At 42.2% G+C, this 18,577-nt stretch overlaps 2 protein-coding genes across 10 annotated transcripts in view; one reads left to right on the top strand and one right to left on the bottom strand.

Moving 5' to 3' along the window:
* fryb (furry homolog b (Drosophila)) overlaps positions 1-15,126 on the top strand; it is a 76,850-nt gene extending 61,724 nt beyond the window's left edge. For 5 of the 8 annotated variants that reach the window (XM_031280568.2, XM_035990964.1, XM_031280562.2 and 2 more), the window contains exons 43-67: positions 42-193; positions 547-734; positions 845-939; positions 1,049-1,247; positions 1,356-1,577; positions 1,873-2,071; positions 2,195-2,292; positions 2,479-2,649; positions 3,002-3,142; positions 3,258-3,443; positions 3,623-3,787; positions 4,299-4,373; positions 4,688-4,858; positions 5,101-5,109; positions 5,505-5,699; positions 5,822-5,959; positions 6,057-6,271; positions 7,048-7,252; positions 7,449-7,598; positions 9,576-9,674; positions 9,811-9,894; positions 10,275-10,292; positions 10,500-10,610; positions 11,167-11,402; positions 12,327-15,126. In XM_031280568.2, coding sequence (XP_031136428.1) covers positions 42-193; positions 547-734; positions 845-939; positions 1,049-1,247; positions 1,356-1,577; positions 1,873-2,071; positions 2,195-2,292; positions 2,479-2,649; positions 3,002-3,142; positions 3,258-3,443; positions 3,623-3,787; positions 4,299-4,373; positions 4,688-4,858; positions 5,101-5,109; positions 5,505-5,699; positions 5,822-5,959; positions 6,057-6,271; positions 7,048-7,252; positions 7,449-7,598; positions 9,576-9,674; positions 9,811-9,894; positions 10,275-10,292; positions 10,500-10,610; positions 11,167-11,402; positions 12,327-12,585 — 3,781 coding nt within the window. In that variant the 3' untranslated portion in view covers positions 12,586-15,126. The remainder of the gene's footprint in view (positions 1-41; positions 194-546; positions 735-844; positions 940-1,048; positions 1,248-1,355; positions 1,578-1,872; positions 2,072-2,194; positions 2,293-2,478; positions 2,650-3,001; positions 3,143-3,257; positions 3,444-3,622; positions 3,788-4,298; positions 4,374-4,687; positions 4,859-5,100; positions 5,110-5,504; positions 5,700-5,821; positions 5,960-6,056; positions 6,272-7,047; positions 7,253-7,448; positions 7,599-9,575; positions 9,675-9,810; positions 9,895-10,274; positions 10,293-10,499; positions 10,611-11,166; positions 11,403-12,326) is intronic. The other 3 variants (XM_031280565.2, XM_031280569.2, XM_031280563.1) reach the window with 3 other exon arrangements.
* Positions 15,127-15,447: 321 nt separating this feature from the next.
* zar1l (zygote arrest 1-like) lies at positions 15,448-17,605 on the bottom strand. Of its 2 annotated transcripts, none has more exons than XM_031280584.2 (4): positions 16,968-17,561; positions 16,171-16,263; positions 15,997-16,071; positions 15,448-15,864 (listed from the first exon to the last, which is right to left on the bottom strand). In XM_031280584.2, the coding sequence occupies exons 1-4, from the start codon at positions 17,559-17,561 to the stop codon at positions 15,721-15,723; spliced, it is 906 nt and encodes a 301-aa protein (XP_031136444.1). In that variant the 3' UTR covers positions 15,448-15,720. The 2 variants fall into 2 exon arrangements, with proteins under 2 accessions (XP_031136444.1, XP_035846858.1); XM_035990965.1 differs by having other exon boundaries at positions 15,772-15,864; positions 15,972-16,071; positions 16,968-17,605.
* Between the last annotated feature and the right edge of the window lie 972 nt (positions 17,606-18,577).

The raw sequence follows: 18,577 nt of genomic DNA, 5'->3' as shown, positions 1-18,577 counted from the left end.
TGTGTAACATGTATGTGGTGCTACTGGTGGTGGGTATACAGTGCCTGGAGTACTGTGTTGTTGTTGCTCAGAGCGTTTGGGCCGCTGTGGGTGCATGAGGACATCACACCAAAGAACCCCAACTCCAAGAGCACGGATCAGCTCTCCAACTTCCTACGCCACGTCGTCTCTGTCTTCAAGGAGTCCAAGTCAAGTGAGAAACCGCTCACGTTAATGCCAAATGTCTTTCACTGTTTAACATATCAGGGCTCACTTATTACCTCATGATTTACGTGTAGCATTTCTGAAAATCTGTATTCCATTTTCAAATGATTTGTTTAAAGCCTTCTTCTGGGTTCTGCCATGATGCAATCCACCAGACTGCAGACATGCAAAAGCCAACACTTTGGCACAACATGCACAATAAAGTCTAGAGGCAAATAGAGGCTGCCAATCTTTTCAACAATTCTGTAATTTTGTTAAAAGTTATAACCCTTATCTCCAAACAAACCTGCATGTGTGTTTGTGTGTATCTTTATGTGTCTTTGCACCCATCTGTTCATACAGACTTCCACCTGGAGCATCAGCTGAGCGATGTGGCTTTACAGACGGCTCTGTGCAGCTCCTCACGTCACTATGCTGGCCGCTCTTTCCAGATCTTCAGAGCCCTCAAACAGCCAATAAACAACCACGCAGTCTCTGACCTGGTCTCACGCCTCGTTGAGGTGGTGGGAGAACACGGAGACGAGGTGCAGGTGAGCGCGAACGAGAGATTGTCGGGTTAGAGACAGTATATGAGAGAACTACTGCAACACTTAACAGCCTCTTTACTGTGCAAATGAGAATTCATTATGGTGTGTTTCAGGGCTATGTGATGGAGGTGTTGTTGACGCTGGAGTCAGTGGTTGTGAATCTAGCAGAGTGTCTGAAAAACAGCGATCTTATGGCAGCTCTAACCAGGTAAATTAGAATAGTCTTTATTTTGCTAAATCTCATGTAATTTTCCTTGTGGTTTGATACAAGGACACCACATGCAAGTATATTCATTTTTACTGTGTTTTATTCACAGGACATCCTCACCAGACTTCATGACTAGTGAAAAACTGATGAACAGAAAGAGCACAGGTCAGTTAAACTTCCCTGGCCCGGGATTTGTCGGTCTGTCGTCACAACGCCACCAGCGCTCCTACTCGGTCCCCAAGAAGTTTGGCGAGTGCGGCTATCAGTCGAGTGATCCTCCTCGCAGTGCAACTCTGGATCGCATACAGGCAAGAAAGAAAGATCATTGTTTAGTGTGACACCTTAATGCTGGAGCAGACTTGTTGAACACAGTACATCTCACTAATTCAGTGTTATATTTCATTTTCAACCTACAGGCCTGCAACAGTCATGGCCTCGCCCGGACAGGTAGAACCTCTGGGTCCTGCACATCATCAACCAATCGTATTGATCCCAGCGTTCTATCGGATCCTGCCCATGTTTCCCATCCTTCAACAATACTGGCCACAGTCTTCTGGGTGGCAGTGTCCCTCATGGAGTCAGACTTTGAGTTTGAATATCAGATGTCACTTCGCCTCGTTCACAAGTTGCTGTCAAAGGTAGATGAGATGAATCTTACTAATCTTAGAGGGGAAGCTATGTAACTGTAGAAGAAAAAGTTTGGACAGAGATAAGACTAGAAGCAGAAGAATGGAAGCAATTTCTGAAGGCTGTGCTGCTCCTTACTACCAACTGGACCAACTGAGTCATCCTCAGAGCCTAAATATAAAGGGATTCCCAGCTATCAACAATGTGCAGATGTATGAGCAACTTGCCAGAATACATTTAAGAAGGAAACTAAATAATACAATCAACTTCCAGTTTCAGTTTAACCAAAATACTCTAATTTCCCAGGTGCCCTTAGACAGAGCAGAGAACCGGGAACGCCTCGAGAAGCTGCAGGCTCAGCTGAGGTGGAGCGGGTTCTCTGGGATTCAGCAGCTTTTGTTGAAGGGCTTTACCTCCCAGGCCACTTCTGACCTCACCTTACAGCTCTTCTGCCAGCTCACGCCAGTCTCCCGCGTGCCGGTTGTTGACAGCTCGCAGTCTGTAGGTAGGTACTGGGGATCACGATAATCTTCAACCTGTATTATTTTATTAGCTCGAAACAGACAAAGTTTATAGTTTTCATTTATACTGGGTGGTGTTGGAAGTTAAACAACCTTTGTCTGTGCAGGTTTCCCTCTGAATGTGCTGTGTCTGTTGCCTCACCTGGTGCAGCACTTTGGCCATCCAACTCAGTTTTGTAAGGAGAGCGCTGAGAGGATCGCACAGGTACAGTGCAATTCTTCACTTGATCCTAGTCTAGGTTACTATAGTTTCCTTTGCTTAACGTCTGTTTCCTTTGAGTTAGGTTAGGCTTTATGTGGCAATAAGCAGGTTTTTGTCTATAAAAAAAGGCATAGGGAAAAAAACATGCACAGAAAAGATAAGCACAAGCTCTCTCTTTCCCTCTCTCAGGTGTGTTTAGAGGAGAAGAACACAAAGCTGTCCCATTTGGCTCATGTGATGACTCTCTATAAGACACGTTCCTACACACGGGACCCTTTCTCCTGGGTCAGTGTGGTTTGCCGCTACCTCCATGAAGCTTTCTCCGACATCACACTCAACATGGTCACATATATGGCAGAGGTTAGTGCTGATAAATATGCATTGCATACCTTATTTCTAGGTTTACATAGCATTTTCCCAGTGTGGCTACAAGGATACACTACAAGTATTATGCTCAACTCATTACATTTTAGGATAGCAGAAATTTGACAGTGTTTGTGAAGTAAGGACAGCTAGTAAGTGGTCCATTTCTCCAGTGAGCTGAGTGATTGCACTTTTCAGTAATCTAGCAGTTTGTAAAGGATAATCCAATCACCTACATGTACAGTCTAGTGGTATATTGGCCCTACACCCACTGACATTGTCCCTAAGCAAGATGAATGTAGTGGTTGCATGCTTTGTCAGTCACTGAATGTCTCATTTTATCTGTCAGCTGCTGGATAAGGGCCTTCCCAGTATGCAGCAGTCTCTCCTTCAGATCATCTACTGCCTGCTCAGCCATATGGACCTGACTGCTGTACAAGTCAAACAGTTCAATGCTGATGTCACAAAAACCATTGAGAAGTTTGTCCAGGTAACTATCCTACAGTACTTTGTGTTAGCTGAAGTGTATTCCACTGTGTGTTATTGTGTGATATAAAGTATGCACTGCTGTGCTTTTATACTGTATACTGTTTGTGATTCCATAGACAATACACTGGAAAGATGCCTTAAACATCTTGAAGCTGGTGGTATCCCGCTCTGCCAGCCTAGTTCATCCGGTGTACCGCCACTCGAAGGGTGACCTGTCCAACCTGGAGGTCAGCAGGGTGTGGGACGGTTCAGCCAAGGCTCTGCCTGGAAAAACACTGGATTTCACCTTTGACATCTCTGAGGTGAAGAAGCAACAAAATAAAATGGACATTCTGTCCCACCACTCACTTACACTTACAGTACTGAGCATTTTTCAGAAGTTTCGGAGAAAAAAAAAAGATGACTACATGTCAAAAGTGTTTGTGATATTCAAATCACTCAAACATTTTCATGAGGGCCTGCTTCTCTGTTTTCTTTACAGACTCCTGTGATTGGCCGTCGGTTCGATGAGCTCCAGGGTTCAGGGGGCAGAGAGGGGAAGGCCAGAGCCATGGCTGTAACCCGCAGTACTTCCTCCACCTCCTCTGGATCCAACTCCAACACCATCCTGGTGCCTGTCAGCTGGAGGCGACCACAATCCTCTCAGGTAGAGTTAGACTAGACCTTCCCATTAAGGTATCGCCATATACAAATGTTTATATCTGTCACTGTTTATGTACTTTTCTTTATTTAGCTTATGTAAGTCTTTGGTGTGGCATCTCAATGCTGCTTGGTATTGTAATACTATCAACAAACAGTCAATTTGTAATATCATAACAATCGCAAATATCAGAGTTGCCACTACGTGATATATTCAATTACATACTGGCTCAGACCTTTCTTTGTTTTGACATCAAAGTCATATTTCTCTGCAGCTGCTTGCCCAAGTGTTATTGCACAAGCCAAAACCATGCTAGACTTTGTAAATATGTAAATGCTAAATATAGTAATAATATAATAGTGCAGGAATGTGCAGAATAGGTATTTAGGAAAAGTCAGGGCAGGAGACAAACATAGCAATAACAATGACGGAATAAGCCAAGAAAGTGGAGACTTTATGTCCATTTCCTCTCTGATTAATACTCTTTTATTTATTTCTGTCTTTCTCCTACATTCAGAAAAGAACCAGAGAGAAGCTGGTGAATGTTTTGTCTCTTTGTGGACAAGAAGTTGGACTCACCAAGAACCCATCTGTAAGCTAACTCCCATCTCTTGTTTGCTCTACCTGTACTATCTGCTCGTTTACAGTCTCCAACAGTCTACAAAAGGGCAGAAGTTTCTTTTGTTTTAGGCAATTTGTGTTCTCTGTTCTCTTTTTTTAAAAGTCAAACTTTTTATTAAAATGAAATGAAAAAAGATTAAGGTATTAACCACCAATCTTTCCAGATATTTAAGGAGAATATTATTCTGTTGGCTCTCTTGTTCACTAGAAAATTGTTGTTTTTATGTAAACGTCACCAGGTTTTTTGTGAAGTGTACATTTTTTGTTGTTGTTGCTTCCCTTCAGGTGATCTTCTCATCGTGTGGCGACTTGGACATGATGGAGGTGCGGGAGAGTGGTGTGTCATCAGAGGAGGGTGGAACCAGAGAGGACACGCTAGACGACACCGCCAGCGAGCAGCAGTTCAGGGTTTTCAGAGACTTTGACTTCCTGGACGTGGAGCTGGAGGACGGAGAGGTGAGATTCATAGTTCATTGTATTTTACTCACGGCCACTTTGAGTGCAAAACTCACTTGATTTTAACTGTAGATAGTAAATTATCTTTCCCTTTCCTTCCCTTTTACCTTAAATGCCTGTTTCATTTTATCCTGTCTGTCTTTCTTTAACGTCAGTATATTTGAAATGTATTTCTCTGTCCCTCCTCCTTGTCTCTCTCTCTGTCTAACTCTGTGTCTCTCTCTCTTCCCCTCGCTGCCTAGGAGCTCCAGGTAAGGTCTCTCACACTGAGCACTTACATTAGCTTTTATCAGCGCTGTGGTGTTGCTGGCTCCTTTGTTTCCCAATGAAAAAACAAAGGATGATTGTGCTTCATTTTGCTCTCACAGCTTGGTTGCAGAACTACATTTTTGACCTTATTGCTATTTGTCATAATGGAGATACATGATACTGTATGTCTTTATGGGGAAAAGATTATCATATTGAATGCAAACAGTCTTTCCAGCATATTTTCATGCAACAAATAACATTTTGCATCTTGTGCTTGTCATCAGACGCTCTTAGACTATTCGTTATCTTGAAGGTTAACATGAAAATGTTATTCTCACTGCTACCATGGCCTCTGCCCTTGTCTTCCAATGTGTATGTGCGTGTGTGTTTTATCTAGGGCGAGACCGTCGATAACTTCAATTGGGGCGTGCGTCGGCGTTCTCTGGACAGCACAGAGCTGGGCGACATGTTGGAGGAGAGCCAGCACTCAGGCAGCACCCCTAGTCTGGGTCACGAGGACCCCCACGATTCAGACGAGTCCTCAGAAGAAGAGGAGTCTTCAACTAGCCAGAGCCTCTCTCACTCTCAGCTTGTGCGTAGCTTTAACTGTTAGATCAGTGCAACATTAACATCTACTGAAGCCTGAAAAACTTTGTTATTGCAGAATAAGCTGATCAAAGTTATAGATATCCCTGGTTTGTCTTCCTGTTCCAGACTAACCCTTCTCCATCGGAGGAAACCAATCACACCGATTCTCTATCTACTTCTTACGACACATCTGCCGACCTACAATCCCTCAATGCCACCACACCGGGCCAGGGAGCGCTACCTTATGATCACAGTGGCCTACATGTGAGGAATGATACACTAACCTACACACATATGTACTTATGCATTTGTACGGATGCATTTATATCCTAATGAAAATGTCATATCTTTGTCTCCTCAGGGTAGGGTGTGTGGGGAGGATGAGGACACTCAGGCCCAGGATGACGAACTATCGCTGAGTGCCAACGAGCTCCCTCACGGCTCAGACTGCGGCGAGAGCCTCACCCTGGAGTTGCCGGGACAACCTCTGGATCATCCGTTCAACCTGGATCACAGCCTCAACGCAGACTACTGCCAACCACCGCTGGACTTTCTAGACCCCAACTGTCTGCCCAGGTGAATGTGACAGACAGGAGTAAAAGAACAGGAAACAATATGGAATATTGTTTCACTGAAACTTTTTATCAACTGGCAGATTGACTGACAATGGGACTAAACCTCGGTTAAACTGGAGTCTAAGTGCTTATTTTAATCTGTCACAACCAGATTGCTTGTGCATACTGCATTGGGACAGATCAAGTCATTTATTATATGAATTCACAATGAATTGTGCTGTAAATACTTTTCTTAGATATCTAATTTTCATTTGCATTCTCATATATGCAAACCCCCAGTTAAATAATAATAATAATGCTTCATGAAATTAGACTTTAAGCCTGTGTGCTACACACAGTATGTGGGTAATATTAGGTTGAATGCAAATTAGCAGTATGTCTTAACCCCTACAAGCTGTATATGTTATATCCCTGATTCAGGTTCAGTGTGTGATTGTTTTTCTTTGTTGCCACAGCTGGTGTTGCATTTATTGTCCTGTTTTTCAGACATGTTGTCTAATATTAAATAATTCCTCTTAAATTATTCCTATTAGATGATTTCTTTTAATCCTGGCCTTTGCGGTGCCCCCTGTAACCTGTATATTAGACTATTTTTAAAAAAACGGCAATAATATTTCACCAAATACTACTTGAACAAAGGCCATCACATATAACTTTAATATAATCCAATCATGAGGTAGCTGGGCACTTGATTTTTATATAAAACCTTTTCGGGGGGAAGGTATCAAAACCTTTTTTCTTTGTACCCCCATTTCTTTCCCATTTCCATGGCACCAGCTTACGTGATGATGTAGATGACTTGGAAGACCTTGGTTTTCCTCCTCCCCCCTCTCCATTTTTCTCCGCCATCTTGGCTGCCTTCCAACCCACAGTGTGTGACGATGCTGAGGAGGCATGGCGTTGTCACATCAACCAGCTTGTGACCGACTCAGATGGGTCCTGTGCTGTCCACACTTTTCAAGTCTTCTCATCTCTCTTTAAGGTAAATCACAGGAAGGATTAGTTGAAATCATTCATAATTCATCATACTGTGTATGTATATGTTGTCCCTGTTTCTCTGTTAGTAACTATGATGCTCTTTTTTCTCTTCAAGCAAACTCTCATATTCTGTAAGATTGACATGCATGTGCAGTATGAGCAAAAGTACAATCATTTCTTAAACTTTCTTTCTTCCCCAGAACATCCAGGGTAAATTCTGCATCCTGACAACTGATGTTTCCACTTACCTTGGAGAGGGCTTGAGGGGCATCGGATCAAAGTTCCTCAGGTCCTCACAGATGCTAACCACATGCTCAGATTGTCCTACAATCTACATCGATGCCGACACGGTGAGTAATGCTGGCAGATAGAATAGACTTGCCGTTGATTTCAGCATGGTGGTTGGATCAGCGCATGGTAGTCTGTAAACAGTGGGAAATGGAATTTGTATTCTCTATCATATCGAGACTATCTCTCCACAGAGTTAAATATTCCATATGTACAGGGGACTGACCCACTGGGGCAGTTGACGTGGATATCACTTTAAGACACACCACTACGTGGCCCATGCTTGGGCATAAAAGGCCCGGGTGTGCAGGGGTTCACTGATTTACATTGATTGAAACGGTATCCGAGCGGCCTTGCCCTGGAGAGATAGTCTCTTCGCTCAGAGAACCAAGGTTACCTTGTAACCAAACGTTAAATTAGTCAGGCAAGTCTAATGCATTGAATATTACTCGAAAAACTATTTGTCAAAAGGCTAGATAATTTCATTGATAAAAACAATTTACTAATGGACAGTCAGTATGGATTCAGATACGATAGATCAACGTCTATGGCACTAATTGAGTTAGTAGAAAGATTAACAAATTGTATTGATAATAAAAACTATGCAGTGGGGATATTCATTGATTTAAAAAAAGCTTTTGATACTGTTGATCATGAAATCCTGTTAAAAAAAATAGAAAGGTATGGCATCAGAGGTGTGGCCTATAACTGGATAAAAAACTATATTGAAAATAGGAGTCAGTTTGTTCAAATGGGTAATCACCGGTCAGAGAGCCTTAGTATTTCCTGTGGCGTTCCACAGGGGTCAGTTGTAGGCCCGAAACTGTTTATCCTGTACCTAAAAGTATCAGATGTACTAAAATTTACTGTTTTTGTAGATGACACAAATATTTTTTGTTGTGGGGATAACTTGCTGAAAATTGTCACAAATGAAATTAATATATTAAAACTTTGGTTTGATTCAAATAAGTTATCTTTAAACTTGAACAACACTAAATTCATGATATTTTGGAAATCGTACTATAAATACAGATGTTAAAATAGTAATTGAAAATGAAATAATTGAAAGAATCTATGAAAGTAAATTTCTGGTTGTTGTACTTGACCACAAACTGTGCTGGAAGCCACACATTAAATATCTGCACGAAGATGGCCAGGAGTATTGGTATATTGAGCAAAACTAGATACATATTGAACCAAAATACATTACATACATACAAAATAAGTGTGCAGTACAGATACTGCACACTTATTTTACCATATATGTTATATTGTGTGGAAGTTTGGGGAAATACCTACAAAAGCAACTTACATAATATTTGCACATTGCAAATAAGAGCAATTGGGATAATAAATCACACTGGGTATTATGAGCACACTAATCATCAGTTTTTGAATTCACATTTGCTGAAATTTATGGACATTGTTACATTAAAAACTGCACAATTTATGTTTAAAGTGAAAGAAAATAATTTACCATGTAACATACGCGCAATGTTTAATGAAAGAGACGGGGGTTATCATCTAAGAGGACAATGTATGTTCAAGCAACCTCTTGTGCGAAAAGCATGTGTGTTTCAGTTTGTGGTTTGACCTTATGGAATGGACTGAACAATGACATCACACAGAGCCATAATATCATTCAGTTCAAAAATAGATTAAAGAAATCAATACTTGACCAATACAGAAAAGAATAGACCGAAACGAAGGAATGGAATTGTAATGTAAAGGTATTGTTGTATATTGTTGTAAGTTATTGTAAGACCTGAAAAATTGTATGCTGTATTTGCATATCTATTTGCTTTGTAATAATAGGATTTTGTGAAATAGGGGCAGGACCAAATAAGCTATTTGCTTCCGCCTTGCTCCTTCTCGAGCTAAAACTTTTTTTTATTTTTTTGTTAAATTCTGATTGTTGTGGTTTTAATTTTTTTTGGTTTTGTTTTCTTTTGCAACATTGTTGATTTTTCGAGATAAATAATAAATGAAATGAAATGAAACACATTTTTCACCTCCTTTCTTCGTGTTGGTCTTTCCAGATCATGTCATATGGTCTCCTTGAAAAGATGAAGTTCAGTGCGCTGGAGCTGCAGGAGTACCTGGACACCTACAACACCAGAGAAGACGCAGCTGTATCGGTAACTTAACCTCTACTATTTTATTGATAAATCCATTTTTTTCATGTAAATGTTTGACGAACTAACAAAATATTCACCATCCCTCCTCCTTTCCACCCTCTCTTCCTACTCTTGTCGCCTTACGTTTTTCCTTCAGTGGCTAAGGAACTGTAAGGACACATTTCCCAGGTGCCCCGGTGACAGTGTGGTTACCTGCCAGCCTGGAGACTCAGAGGAGAAGGTACAGGCAACTCGTTTACAAGTTATTTACTGCAACATGCAGATATCTAGAGGCAAACACGATCAACATGTGAGTCACTTCTGCATCTGGGCTTTGTATTTCTGTTTCTCTTTTCCTCTTTGCTCCTTTGTGATTTTGTCACACTGAAATGTCTGCTTTCTTCGCATGTTTGCTGGGTGTTATCTAGTTTCTCCTTTTGACTTTTCACCCCAGCCACCAATCACTAAAAGAAGTTGCTGGATACTATACACTGTTGACCAATTGTTGATAGCTTGACTTTGAATAGTCATGGTTTAAACTGTGCTGTGCATGTGTTTGATTGACGCTTTGTCTTCCTCTCACCTCACTCTGACGCCCTAACATGCTCTCTCGCTGTCTAGCAAATGGAGTCTCTTGCAGTAAGTTCTCTTACGAGTTTTCTCACTCCACTGCCTCTTAATTAAACTGCTTAATTTACTTTGCACAAGACAATCAGCTAGTCATGTTTTTGTGTGTTTGTATTCATTTGCATGTGTGTATATATGTGGCGTTTGACTGTGTTATTGTGTCTGTGTGTTTTGTGCTACTGATGAATCAGAGCCTGTTTCTTTTTTAATGTCTTCTAGCAACTGGAGCTTTGTCAGAGGCTCTACAAGCTGCATTTCCAGCTTCTCCTACTGTTCCAGTCCTACTGCTCACTCATTGGTCAAGTTCATGCCATCAGCTCTGTGCCTGAGGTGAGCCCAATCATAGCACAAAAAGGCAGTGACTCAGACAAACAGAAACAAACAAAAAATACTCAAAACGTACCAGCTATACAGCAGAATCCTGGTTGGATTTCCCCAGCTACTGTCATACGCAAACGCTCATGGAGCTTTACAACACACATACAGACATGCAACATTAGATTTACAGAATACAGGTTACATAATGTACAAATGTAAACATGCATGTACCTCGTAAAGGCGGTCCATTAGCACCCACAGTTACATCAAGGTAAGACGCCTCCCAGACTCTGGGATCTCCTACGACCAAAGTTTTAAATTTCCTTAATGGCTGGCAAGACCGACTGACCCTGATGTCAGTTCCACCTGGCTACATTATGAGATAGTTTGTTCTTCCAAAAAATGAACACATAACATTTTTAAATAAATCTATTTTTTTGCTGGCTCCTAAAGTGAATCTTGAATCTTAAATCAAAATATGTAAAGGTTCCTTCTGTGATGACTTAAAAGCTCACATACACACACACACACACACTCAACCACTATCTGTTTCCCTCCCACTTCGTAGTTGCTGAACATGTCTCGAGAGCTCAGTGATCTGAAGACCAGCCTGCAAGCAGCAGAGGCATCTGTAGCCAGCGACCTGGAACACAAACACTTGGCTCACACTCACGCACACGCCACCCAGGTGGCAGCCATGGTTGTGCCCAGCTTCTCCACCTCAGAGGCAGCTGTGCAGGCCATATTGGAGTGCCTTAAGAACCACGAGTTCACCAAAGCTGTGCGCTACATCCAGGAGTGCAGGTGGGTAACAATTCTGTCCAAACTCCTACACTAGATGATGGTTGCTAGATGATATCGACATCCAGTAGTTTGTGCTTATATACTTAAATATGGGTATGTTTATGTCCCAATATCACAATTACTTGGAGTAAGAAAGAGAGAGTCTCAAAAAAATGTTAGAAATATAGTGGAAACTTGTGTGGCTGGGTTTGCTCAGTTGGTAGAGCAGTCGCACATATATAAAGGTTTACTCCTCGACGCAGCGGCCCCGGGTTCAACTCCAACCTGCGGCCCTTTGCTGCATGTCATTCCCCCTCTCTCTCTCCTTTCATGTCTTCATCTGTCCTGTGAAATTAAAGGCCTAAAATGCCCCAAAAGAAATATAGTGAAAACTGTATTGAAGCCAGTACTGTGTTTTCAGTAGTAGTGATTCTGCAGGCAAATCCCTCCCACATATTCAGTAGAAAGAAACTATTGGATACATTATGTGTTAAAGGTGCAGTAAGTGATTCTGCGCAAAGATTGTTGATATTTGAACTCAACTGCCAAACAAATACAACCCCCCCCCCCTTCATAAGCTCCGCCCTCCAGATTCACAGACAGAGAACTACTGGCCAGCACATTCAAATGCTGCCTCCCCCCCTCCCGCCCCTACCATCAACTGTTGCTGCCTGTTGCTGATTGGCTGGAACAGTGTTTTGAGGCTCTTGCACTCCTTTCTGTTTGTTTTCCATTTACACAGCCTCGGCTGACCAGTTTTTTTTTGTTTTTTTTTACACACACAGAAAACAGAGAGCTAGGTGACCGTGAGGAGATATTCACTGATTTTGACAAAAAGTGTATTGGATTAACATCACTTACTATACCTTTAAAGTGTTGGTTAAAATAAACACTTGCTTTATATAGCTATCATACTGACCACCTTCTTTTTTATCTCGTTTTCAGGAGGCAGTGGCCCAATGGCGTGTTTGGTGGCAGCTCAGAGAGCGAGGTCCAGACACTGCTCAATGTCTACTTTCGCCACCAGACACTGGGCCAGACGGGTACCATTGCCCTGGTTGGTTCTCGCCAGGACCTCAGCCTGATCTGCTCCAAGCTGCTGGAGCTCAATGGGGAGATCCGCGATATGATCCGCCGCGCCCAGGGTTACCGGGTCGTCACAACCTACCTCCCCGACTCCAGCGCGTCCGGGACCAGCCTCTGACAGGAGCTCAGGAGCCCCCCACCCCCTCCTTCCCCACCCTTACCTCCCCCATCACTGCAACCATTGACCCTTCCAAAGCCATCTCCACATCCATTCTCATCTCAGCCTGCTCTCACAGAGGAGGCCCAGCAGCCACATACCTGGCCCCTGCCTCCTCCTGTCTATCTGCTGCCCCGGCTGCACAGCTCCAGACAGTTACCTGCCTACCGCCCTGCCCAACACCAGAACCATATTTAGACCATGACCCAAATCTTTCTCTGCTCTCCTCATCCACATCCACTGTAGACTCTGATACCTCTTTATTTGATTTCCCCAAACCCCCTGACCTCTTCTCATCGCATAGCTGCTCAAACACACCCGGCCAGCCAGATTTCACACTGCCGCACACACAAGAGCCAAGGAGGAGTTATCTCCATGAGAACACTAACCTTTATTATCCTTTCAGAGGACATTCATCACACAGTTCCCCACTGTTACATATACACAGCAGCAAACACATATCTTGTACATCTAACATGCTCCCGACTGTAGCCTCAGAACCTACCTTGCTTACACACTCTGACACAAACGCGTATCCCATTCCCCCTCGGGGTTCACATCTCCCTCATTTCCCCTCCTCTCCATTCAAACACTCAAGCCCATCTCCAATTGTACATCCAGACCATGACACAGTGTTAACCCATGAGCCTTCTCCATCTTCCTCCCTTCTCCCTCCCCCACCTCCCCCTCCCTGTCCCACTGGCCCAGGAGAGGCTGCAGCATGGGGTTGTTGTTGCTCCCTCGGTGGAGCTGCTACACCCGTATCACGCTACCTTGGGAAGGTGGGGCACGCCGCCCTGCCCCTATTGAAAGCAGGGGGGCTCCTGAATGCTGAACCGTCAGACGTCCAGACCTGAGACGTAAACTTACCGTGCCAGAGGACCTAAAGAGCTTAGACTTCTATGAATCCAAATGCCTGAATCCAACTGTTCCTGAGCAACCCTCAGATCTTTGTATCTAAACAGGAGAAGATTACACCCCAGAGATACATGCAGATGTTACACTTTAAGAACATTGAATCATGTCCCAGACATGGTGGGATGTATCACGGAACCCACTACAGACTGCTGCCTGCTGCCAACTGATAAAGACGACCTGATGTGATTTTATCCGAGGGCTAACTTCGTTTTACGGCTACATGTTGTGAATTGATGTGCTCCTAGTTTAAATCCTGCTCGATGGTCATCATTCAGCACTAAATCTATTCTGCACCTGAGGACCTGTGAAGTCACTTAGCTTGGATTTCTAAGTTGCTTCCCAGAGGAACTCAAGACCTGATTGAACTTGATTGACTGTTGCTGCCTCCTTCAAGAAGGACGTAGTTTGCTGGTAGTATCATTAGAGAGACAGTGAGGAAACTACCTGTGACACTATGTAACATCACTGGTAGAGTTTTCGCTATTGCACTAAATGGAGTTTTGGTATAAGTTTTTAAAAAGTTGTTACAGAAAGGAGGTTACTGTTTGTTCTGTTACTGTGAGAGAAGAGGCTGTTACTTTCTCTGAGGACAAGCCAAAAGCTGGATTTACTTTGCTCTCCTGTTGCGTCTACTGTTTTGAGACCTCCTTTAAAGGAAATAGTGCAGTGCATGACGCAGTTGAATGCTTTCTACTGTACTAGTGTCCCTTTTGCTCCCTAAAAGTCTGACCTCTCCAGACTGACTGAAAGACTGATTGACTCATGCTGCCCTTGCTCCGTTTATATTCTGTATCAGTGAACCAGCTTGTCTCCTGACTACTGTTGTAAACATTGGTAGACTAATCATGCCATTATCTGTGCACTGCTCTGTGGCAAGTTGTAGCATCATTAGTGAGCGTACACACACTGTATATTTCTCACTGTCCTACACTGTAACACGTTGACCTTATGTGTTCACATGCCAAGCGGATGTACACACTCAAACATGTTGTCTTTCTATCTGTATACTCTTAATAGTTATGGGCACACAACCATTGTAGCATATGTTTGTGTGTGGTTTGTAGTTACCTTACACGTAAGGGATATGCTGACATTCAGCTCATTGACATTCAAAACAAAACCTGTGCTACTACTGAAGTCCAACACTTCCTGTCATTAGCCCTTCCCCCCCCTCTATTTGCTGTACAAATGTCTTTTTCCTATTTATATCTGATCAGCTATAAATCACTCATTTGACTTAGGTTTTATATTGTTTGTTCTCTCAAATCAAACTGCCATGCATGCATCTTCTGTGTACTGTATGAGGTGTTTGAAATATTTATTAACAAATCATATTTTATCTGAAAGATGTTTGTATGAGGTACAAAAGGGAGCTTTAAGCTCATGCGGGTATGTTTTTTCTTTCCTGTGTGTGGGAGAACATGTGTGTGCATGCCAAACAAGAAATTGCACATTTTTAAAGCTTTTTAGATGAAGACTAGTTTTTTTTTTTTCACTTTGTAAATACTTTTACAGCCTTTGTGAAGTTGTTTTGAGTTGATGCTCTGTACAAGTCAGTGTCAAAGTAAAGGACATATCAAATTATTTCTTGTGCTTTCACTTAAAATCTCACATCACAAATGTTTAACATTTTTCGATTGCATATGCATTTTAACATACTATACATTTTAACATTCTGTACATTTGAAATTTAGGACCACCTCTGGCTTTTTGACACTACAGAACTTAATCTGTTAATTCTGTGTAAAGACCATTTAGCATTCATTTAGTTTATTAGGATATTTTGCTGAAAGTCACGTGCATTCAAGCAGCATTAGTCAAACCAAACAGCTCTAAATGATTGTGCCAAGTTATAAAGATCAAGGTTTTAAATTAATTGAGTGCAAATTCAATATCTACAAGAACTTCAACTTTTGATATGCAGTATGTTTATTGCATAAACAGTTTCTTCGTACAAAAAAACAGTTTTCATGTTTCAGTTCAGCTCCAGGATTAATAAAAGGGAAACAGACTTTTTGAGAAGTTGCTTCCAAGAAACAAACCAAGACAGAGATTCATCTACTCTCTGGTAGGAGAATATATTAATCTTCTAAATCTAAAGTCCATTACTGGAGACAACATCCATTTGTGACATGTACAGGTACTAGATGTCTGCTCAGGAATAGAGCATGGGGCAGCTCAGACAATGTATTTGAAGCTGTATGTGGCGTCACAGGACAACCTCATGCCCTTGCATCGACAACACAGGTCCTGGCGGTGAGGCCTCTTCATGTTAATGTGCCTCTGCTTCTTCTCACAGCTGCAGCAAGTCTGAGAGCAGCCCTGAGAGAAGAAGAATGAAAGAAGAGCAAGCAGTCAGGATGTTTCTGACTTCTGTTGAAGGTTGCTCCAGTTTTAAGAAATTGGAAAAAATTTAGAGACTTGATTCCCAATTTACTCCTTAAGTAGATGTACCTTGCAGAGGATGGATTCCACTCTGTAGGGGTTAAACCCCACTTGACACTTCCTGCAGAGCTGCTTGTAGTACACCTGACAAGATAAATAATTTAATCCGAATTATGAATGCAGAATTTGACAAACCTAAATCAGGGCACACTGAACCATAGCTTGCAGTAAACAACCACTTACCTTACTGGTTCCAGAGATGCACCACACATAAGCACTCTCCCACCGGATGTTGCACTTTTTGCAGTGGAAAAAGCCATACCTCTGCTCCAGGAACTAGAATACAGACACATTTCAGAGATACAATTATGTTGTGATGAAGGCAGGTCTGATTTTATGGCATAATGAATGAAAGTCCCAAACTTTCAGAGTCAGAACCAAGGCTGGCTCACCAAATGGGCCTCAAAACTCCAGGCTTACCATGTATACACTGGTCTGTGACACTACCTTTTATAAAAATCTATCCATTCATTTCTTGCACTGCAATTTTTATTATTCCATGTATTAAGTGTATTTCAATTTCAGATTATTTTGAGCCATTTTATTTTAACTTTCTTAAACCGTATTTATATGCATCATTTTGCACTGGCTTGTTTCTTTTGTCTTCTTATAGCTTATTTAAAACATGTCGAATTGACTTGAAAAGGTGCTATAAAAGCCCTACCTTGTGCTAATTAAATTGAAAATGTGTTTGAAAACATGCACCACCTAGGCACAAAATGAACCAACATAAGAGCCTAAATGTGGGTCTTTGTTACCTGATCTTGAAGGTTTCCTATATCAAACCTAATGATCTGAGTTAATGTATTTAATCAAATTACAACACAGCCTTTATAGGCCTCAGTGTAGAAAAGAGGGACTTGCTAGGGACCTTAGTGTTCCTAATTGAAAAATGTGTTTAGTTATCACAGTGGCAATACGTGGATGTGGATGTGAATCCAACGAGAGTCGCTCTCTTCAGGGGTTCCTGAGAAACCCACCTGAAAGCTGGACCCCTTTGAAGACCTGCGGAAAGTTGTCTTGAAGTCCTTCACGGTGTCCTCGCCACTGTGATCCGTCTCATCATCCTTGTCAGACTCGGCTTGTTCGGCGGCTTCAGCTTCTCCTTCACTTCCATCGTCATCACCAAGTTTCTTCTTGAAGATCCTGCGGTCAAACACCGGCGAGTAGATGGAAACGGGCCTCAGGAAACGCATGTTGCTCATTGTTGGCGTGTTGTAGAGCGCCTTCCCTTCCGGTTTGAACACCTCCGGGTTCTTGGGGAACTTTGAGTACACGGCATGATCGCCCTCCAAGCAGAACAGTGTTTTGGGACCCAGCGAGCACTGCACGATTTTATCCACTTTGGCGTTTACTTGCACGCCGCACTCTTTGGTGTTTGCATTCTTGAGTCGAGGGGGTAAACTGGGGTTGACCTGGGACAGGATGGCCTTGCAGAGCTCCAGGTAGTTGAGGCCCTGGGGGGTCATGAAGCGGCCCTCTATCTTTCCCCATCTGATGTCCTGAGCTGCGGGAGCCCACATCGGGTTAGCGCAGACATTGTACGGTGGAAGCGTGGACAGGAACCCCTCCATCCTGGAGCCATGAAACCAGTCCAAGTTCTTCCTGCTCTGATTTAAACATTTGCTTTCTTGCAGCACTAATTGGTTGATTGAGAACAGGCCAGTAGCCTACATCCTCCAATCGGGCGGCCATATTCAGAAATATTTAGGATTCTTCAGCGAGGTTTAAAAAAATGTTGTGTCTGTTGTGTTAGAAAACAATCAACCAACATAGTTCTACATTCTGTGGTTCATCTTAAATAATGCATGTTAATTAGTCTTAAATGATCAAATAGCCAAATGTAGCTAGGCGTAATTAATTTCAAGCAATGGGATTATGTTCACGGTTAAGGTCTGTGTTATTTAGATGAAATGTATTTTTTTTCAGCCTGAAAATATAAATCCACTATTATTTAGCCTAGTTAAACTCTCTTTCAGCAGCAAAGGTTTAGCCTACTGCTGAAAACAGAGGCAATGTTCCCACTAATCTGTAGGCGTGTACCTCAAACAACTTTTATGCTTTCAAGATAACCATTCACACTTATTACTCTCTGATTGACTATCAATGTATTTCTAATTTTCTGCAGTAGCCTATAGTGCGTAGCCTATTTGAGGGGTGCAAATCTGAAACATTATATTGGAGGTCCCCCTCTAGCTCATATTGGCCAGAGACGCAGAAGCAAGTTGATTGATGTTCTGTAAACCAGTATGGCAAGTTCTTTATGGTGGCTTAAAATCATGTCGATTTCTCAGAAGAATCAAGGAAATCAGCAATTAGCTCCATTAATGACAAGTGTAACCAAAATAAATGGTTTACAAGAGGCACAGATGTTCTTGAATGGGAAAGTGTCATTTAAATGAGTAGTTTAGCAGGGTAAGGAAAGGGAAAAATGAAAGGCTCAGAGCATCTGAGAAAACGCTGTATGAAAAGAGGCACACTGACTTGATAAAATACTCTTTAATAGACAGCATCTTTAGGATATGAATAGCACTATTGACAAGCAGCTAAATGGATCGTAAATAGGGTTTACTCGGAAGAGACCTGAATG

Source organism: Sander lucioperca, chromosome 13 (genome assembly GCF_008315115.2).
Source record: "Sander lucioperca isolate FBNREF2018 chromosome 13, SLUC_FBN_1.2, whole genome shotgun sequence".
In the NCBI taxonomy this organism is placed as follows: domain Eukaryota; kingdom Metazoa; phylum Chordata; class Actinopteri; order Perciformes; family Percidae; genus Sander; species Sander lucioperca.
This window is presented reverse-complemented; position numbering and strand designations above follow the sequence as displayed.

Coding starts and splice junctions, on each gene's coding strand:
- zar1l (XM_031280584.2), bottom strand. CDS start 17,561: ATGGAGGGGTTCCTGTCCACGCTTCCACCGTACAATGTCTGCGCTAAC. Junction 16,264..16,967: donor CAAAGGGGTCCAGCTTTCAG/GTGGGTTTCTCA, acceptor TCTGTATTCTAG/TTCCTGGAGCAGAGGTATGG. Junction 15,865..15,996: donor TGGAATCCATCCTCTGCAAG/GTACATCTACTT, acceptor TTCTTCTCTCAG/GGCTGCTCTCAGACTTGCTG.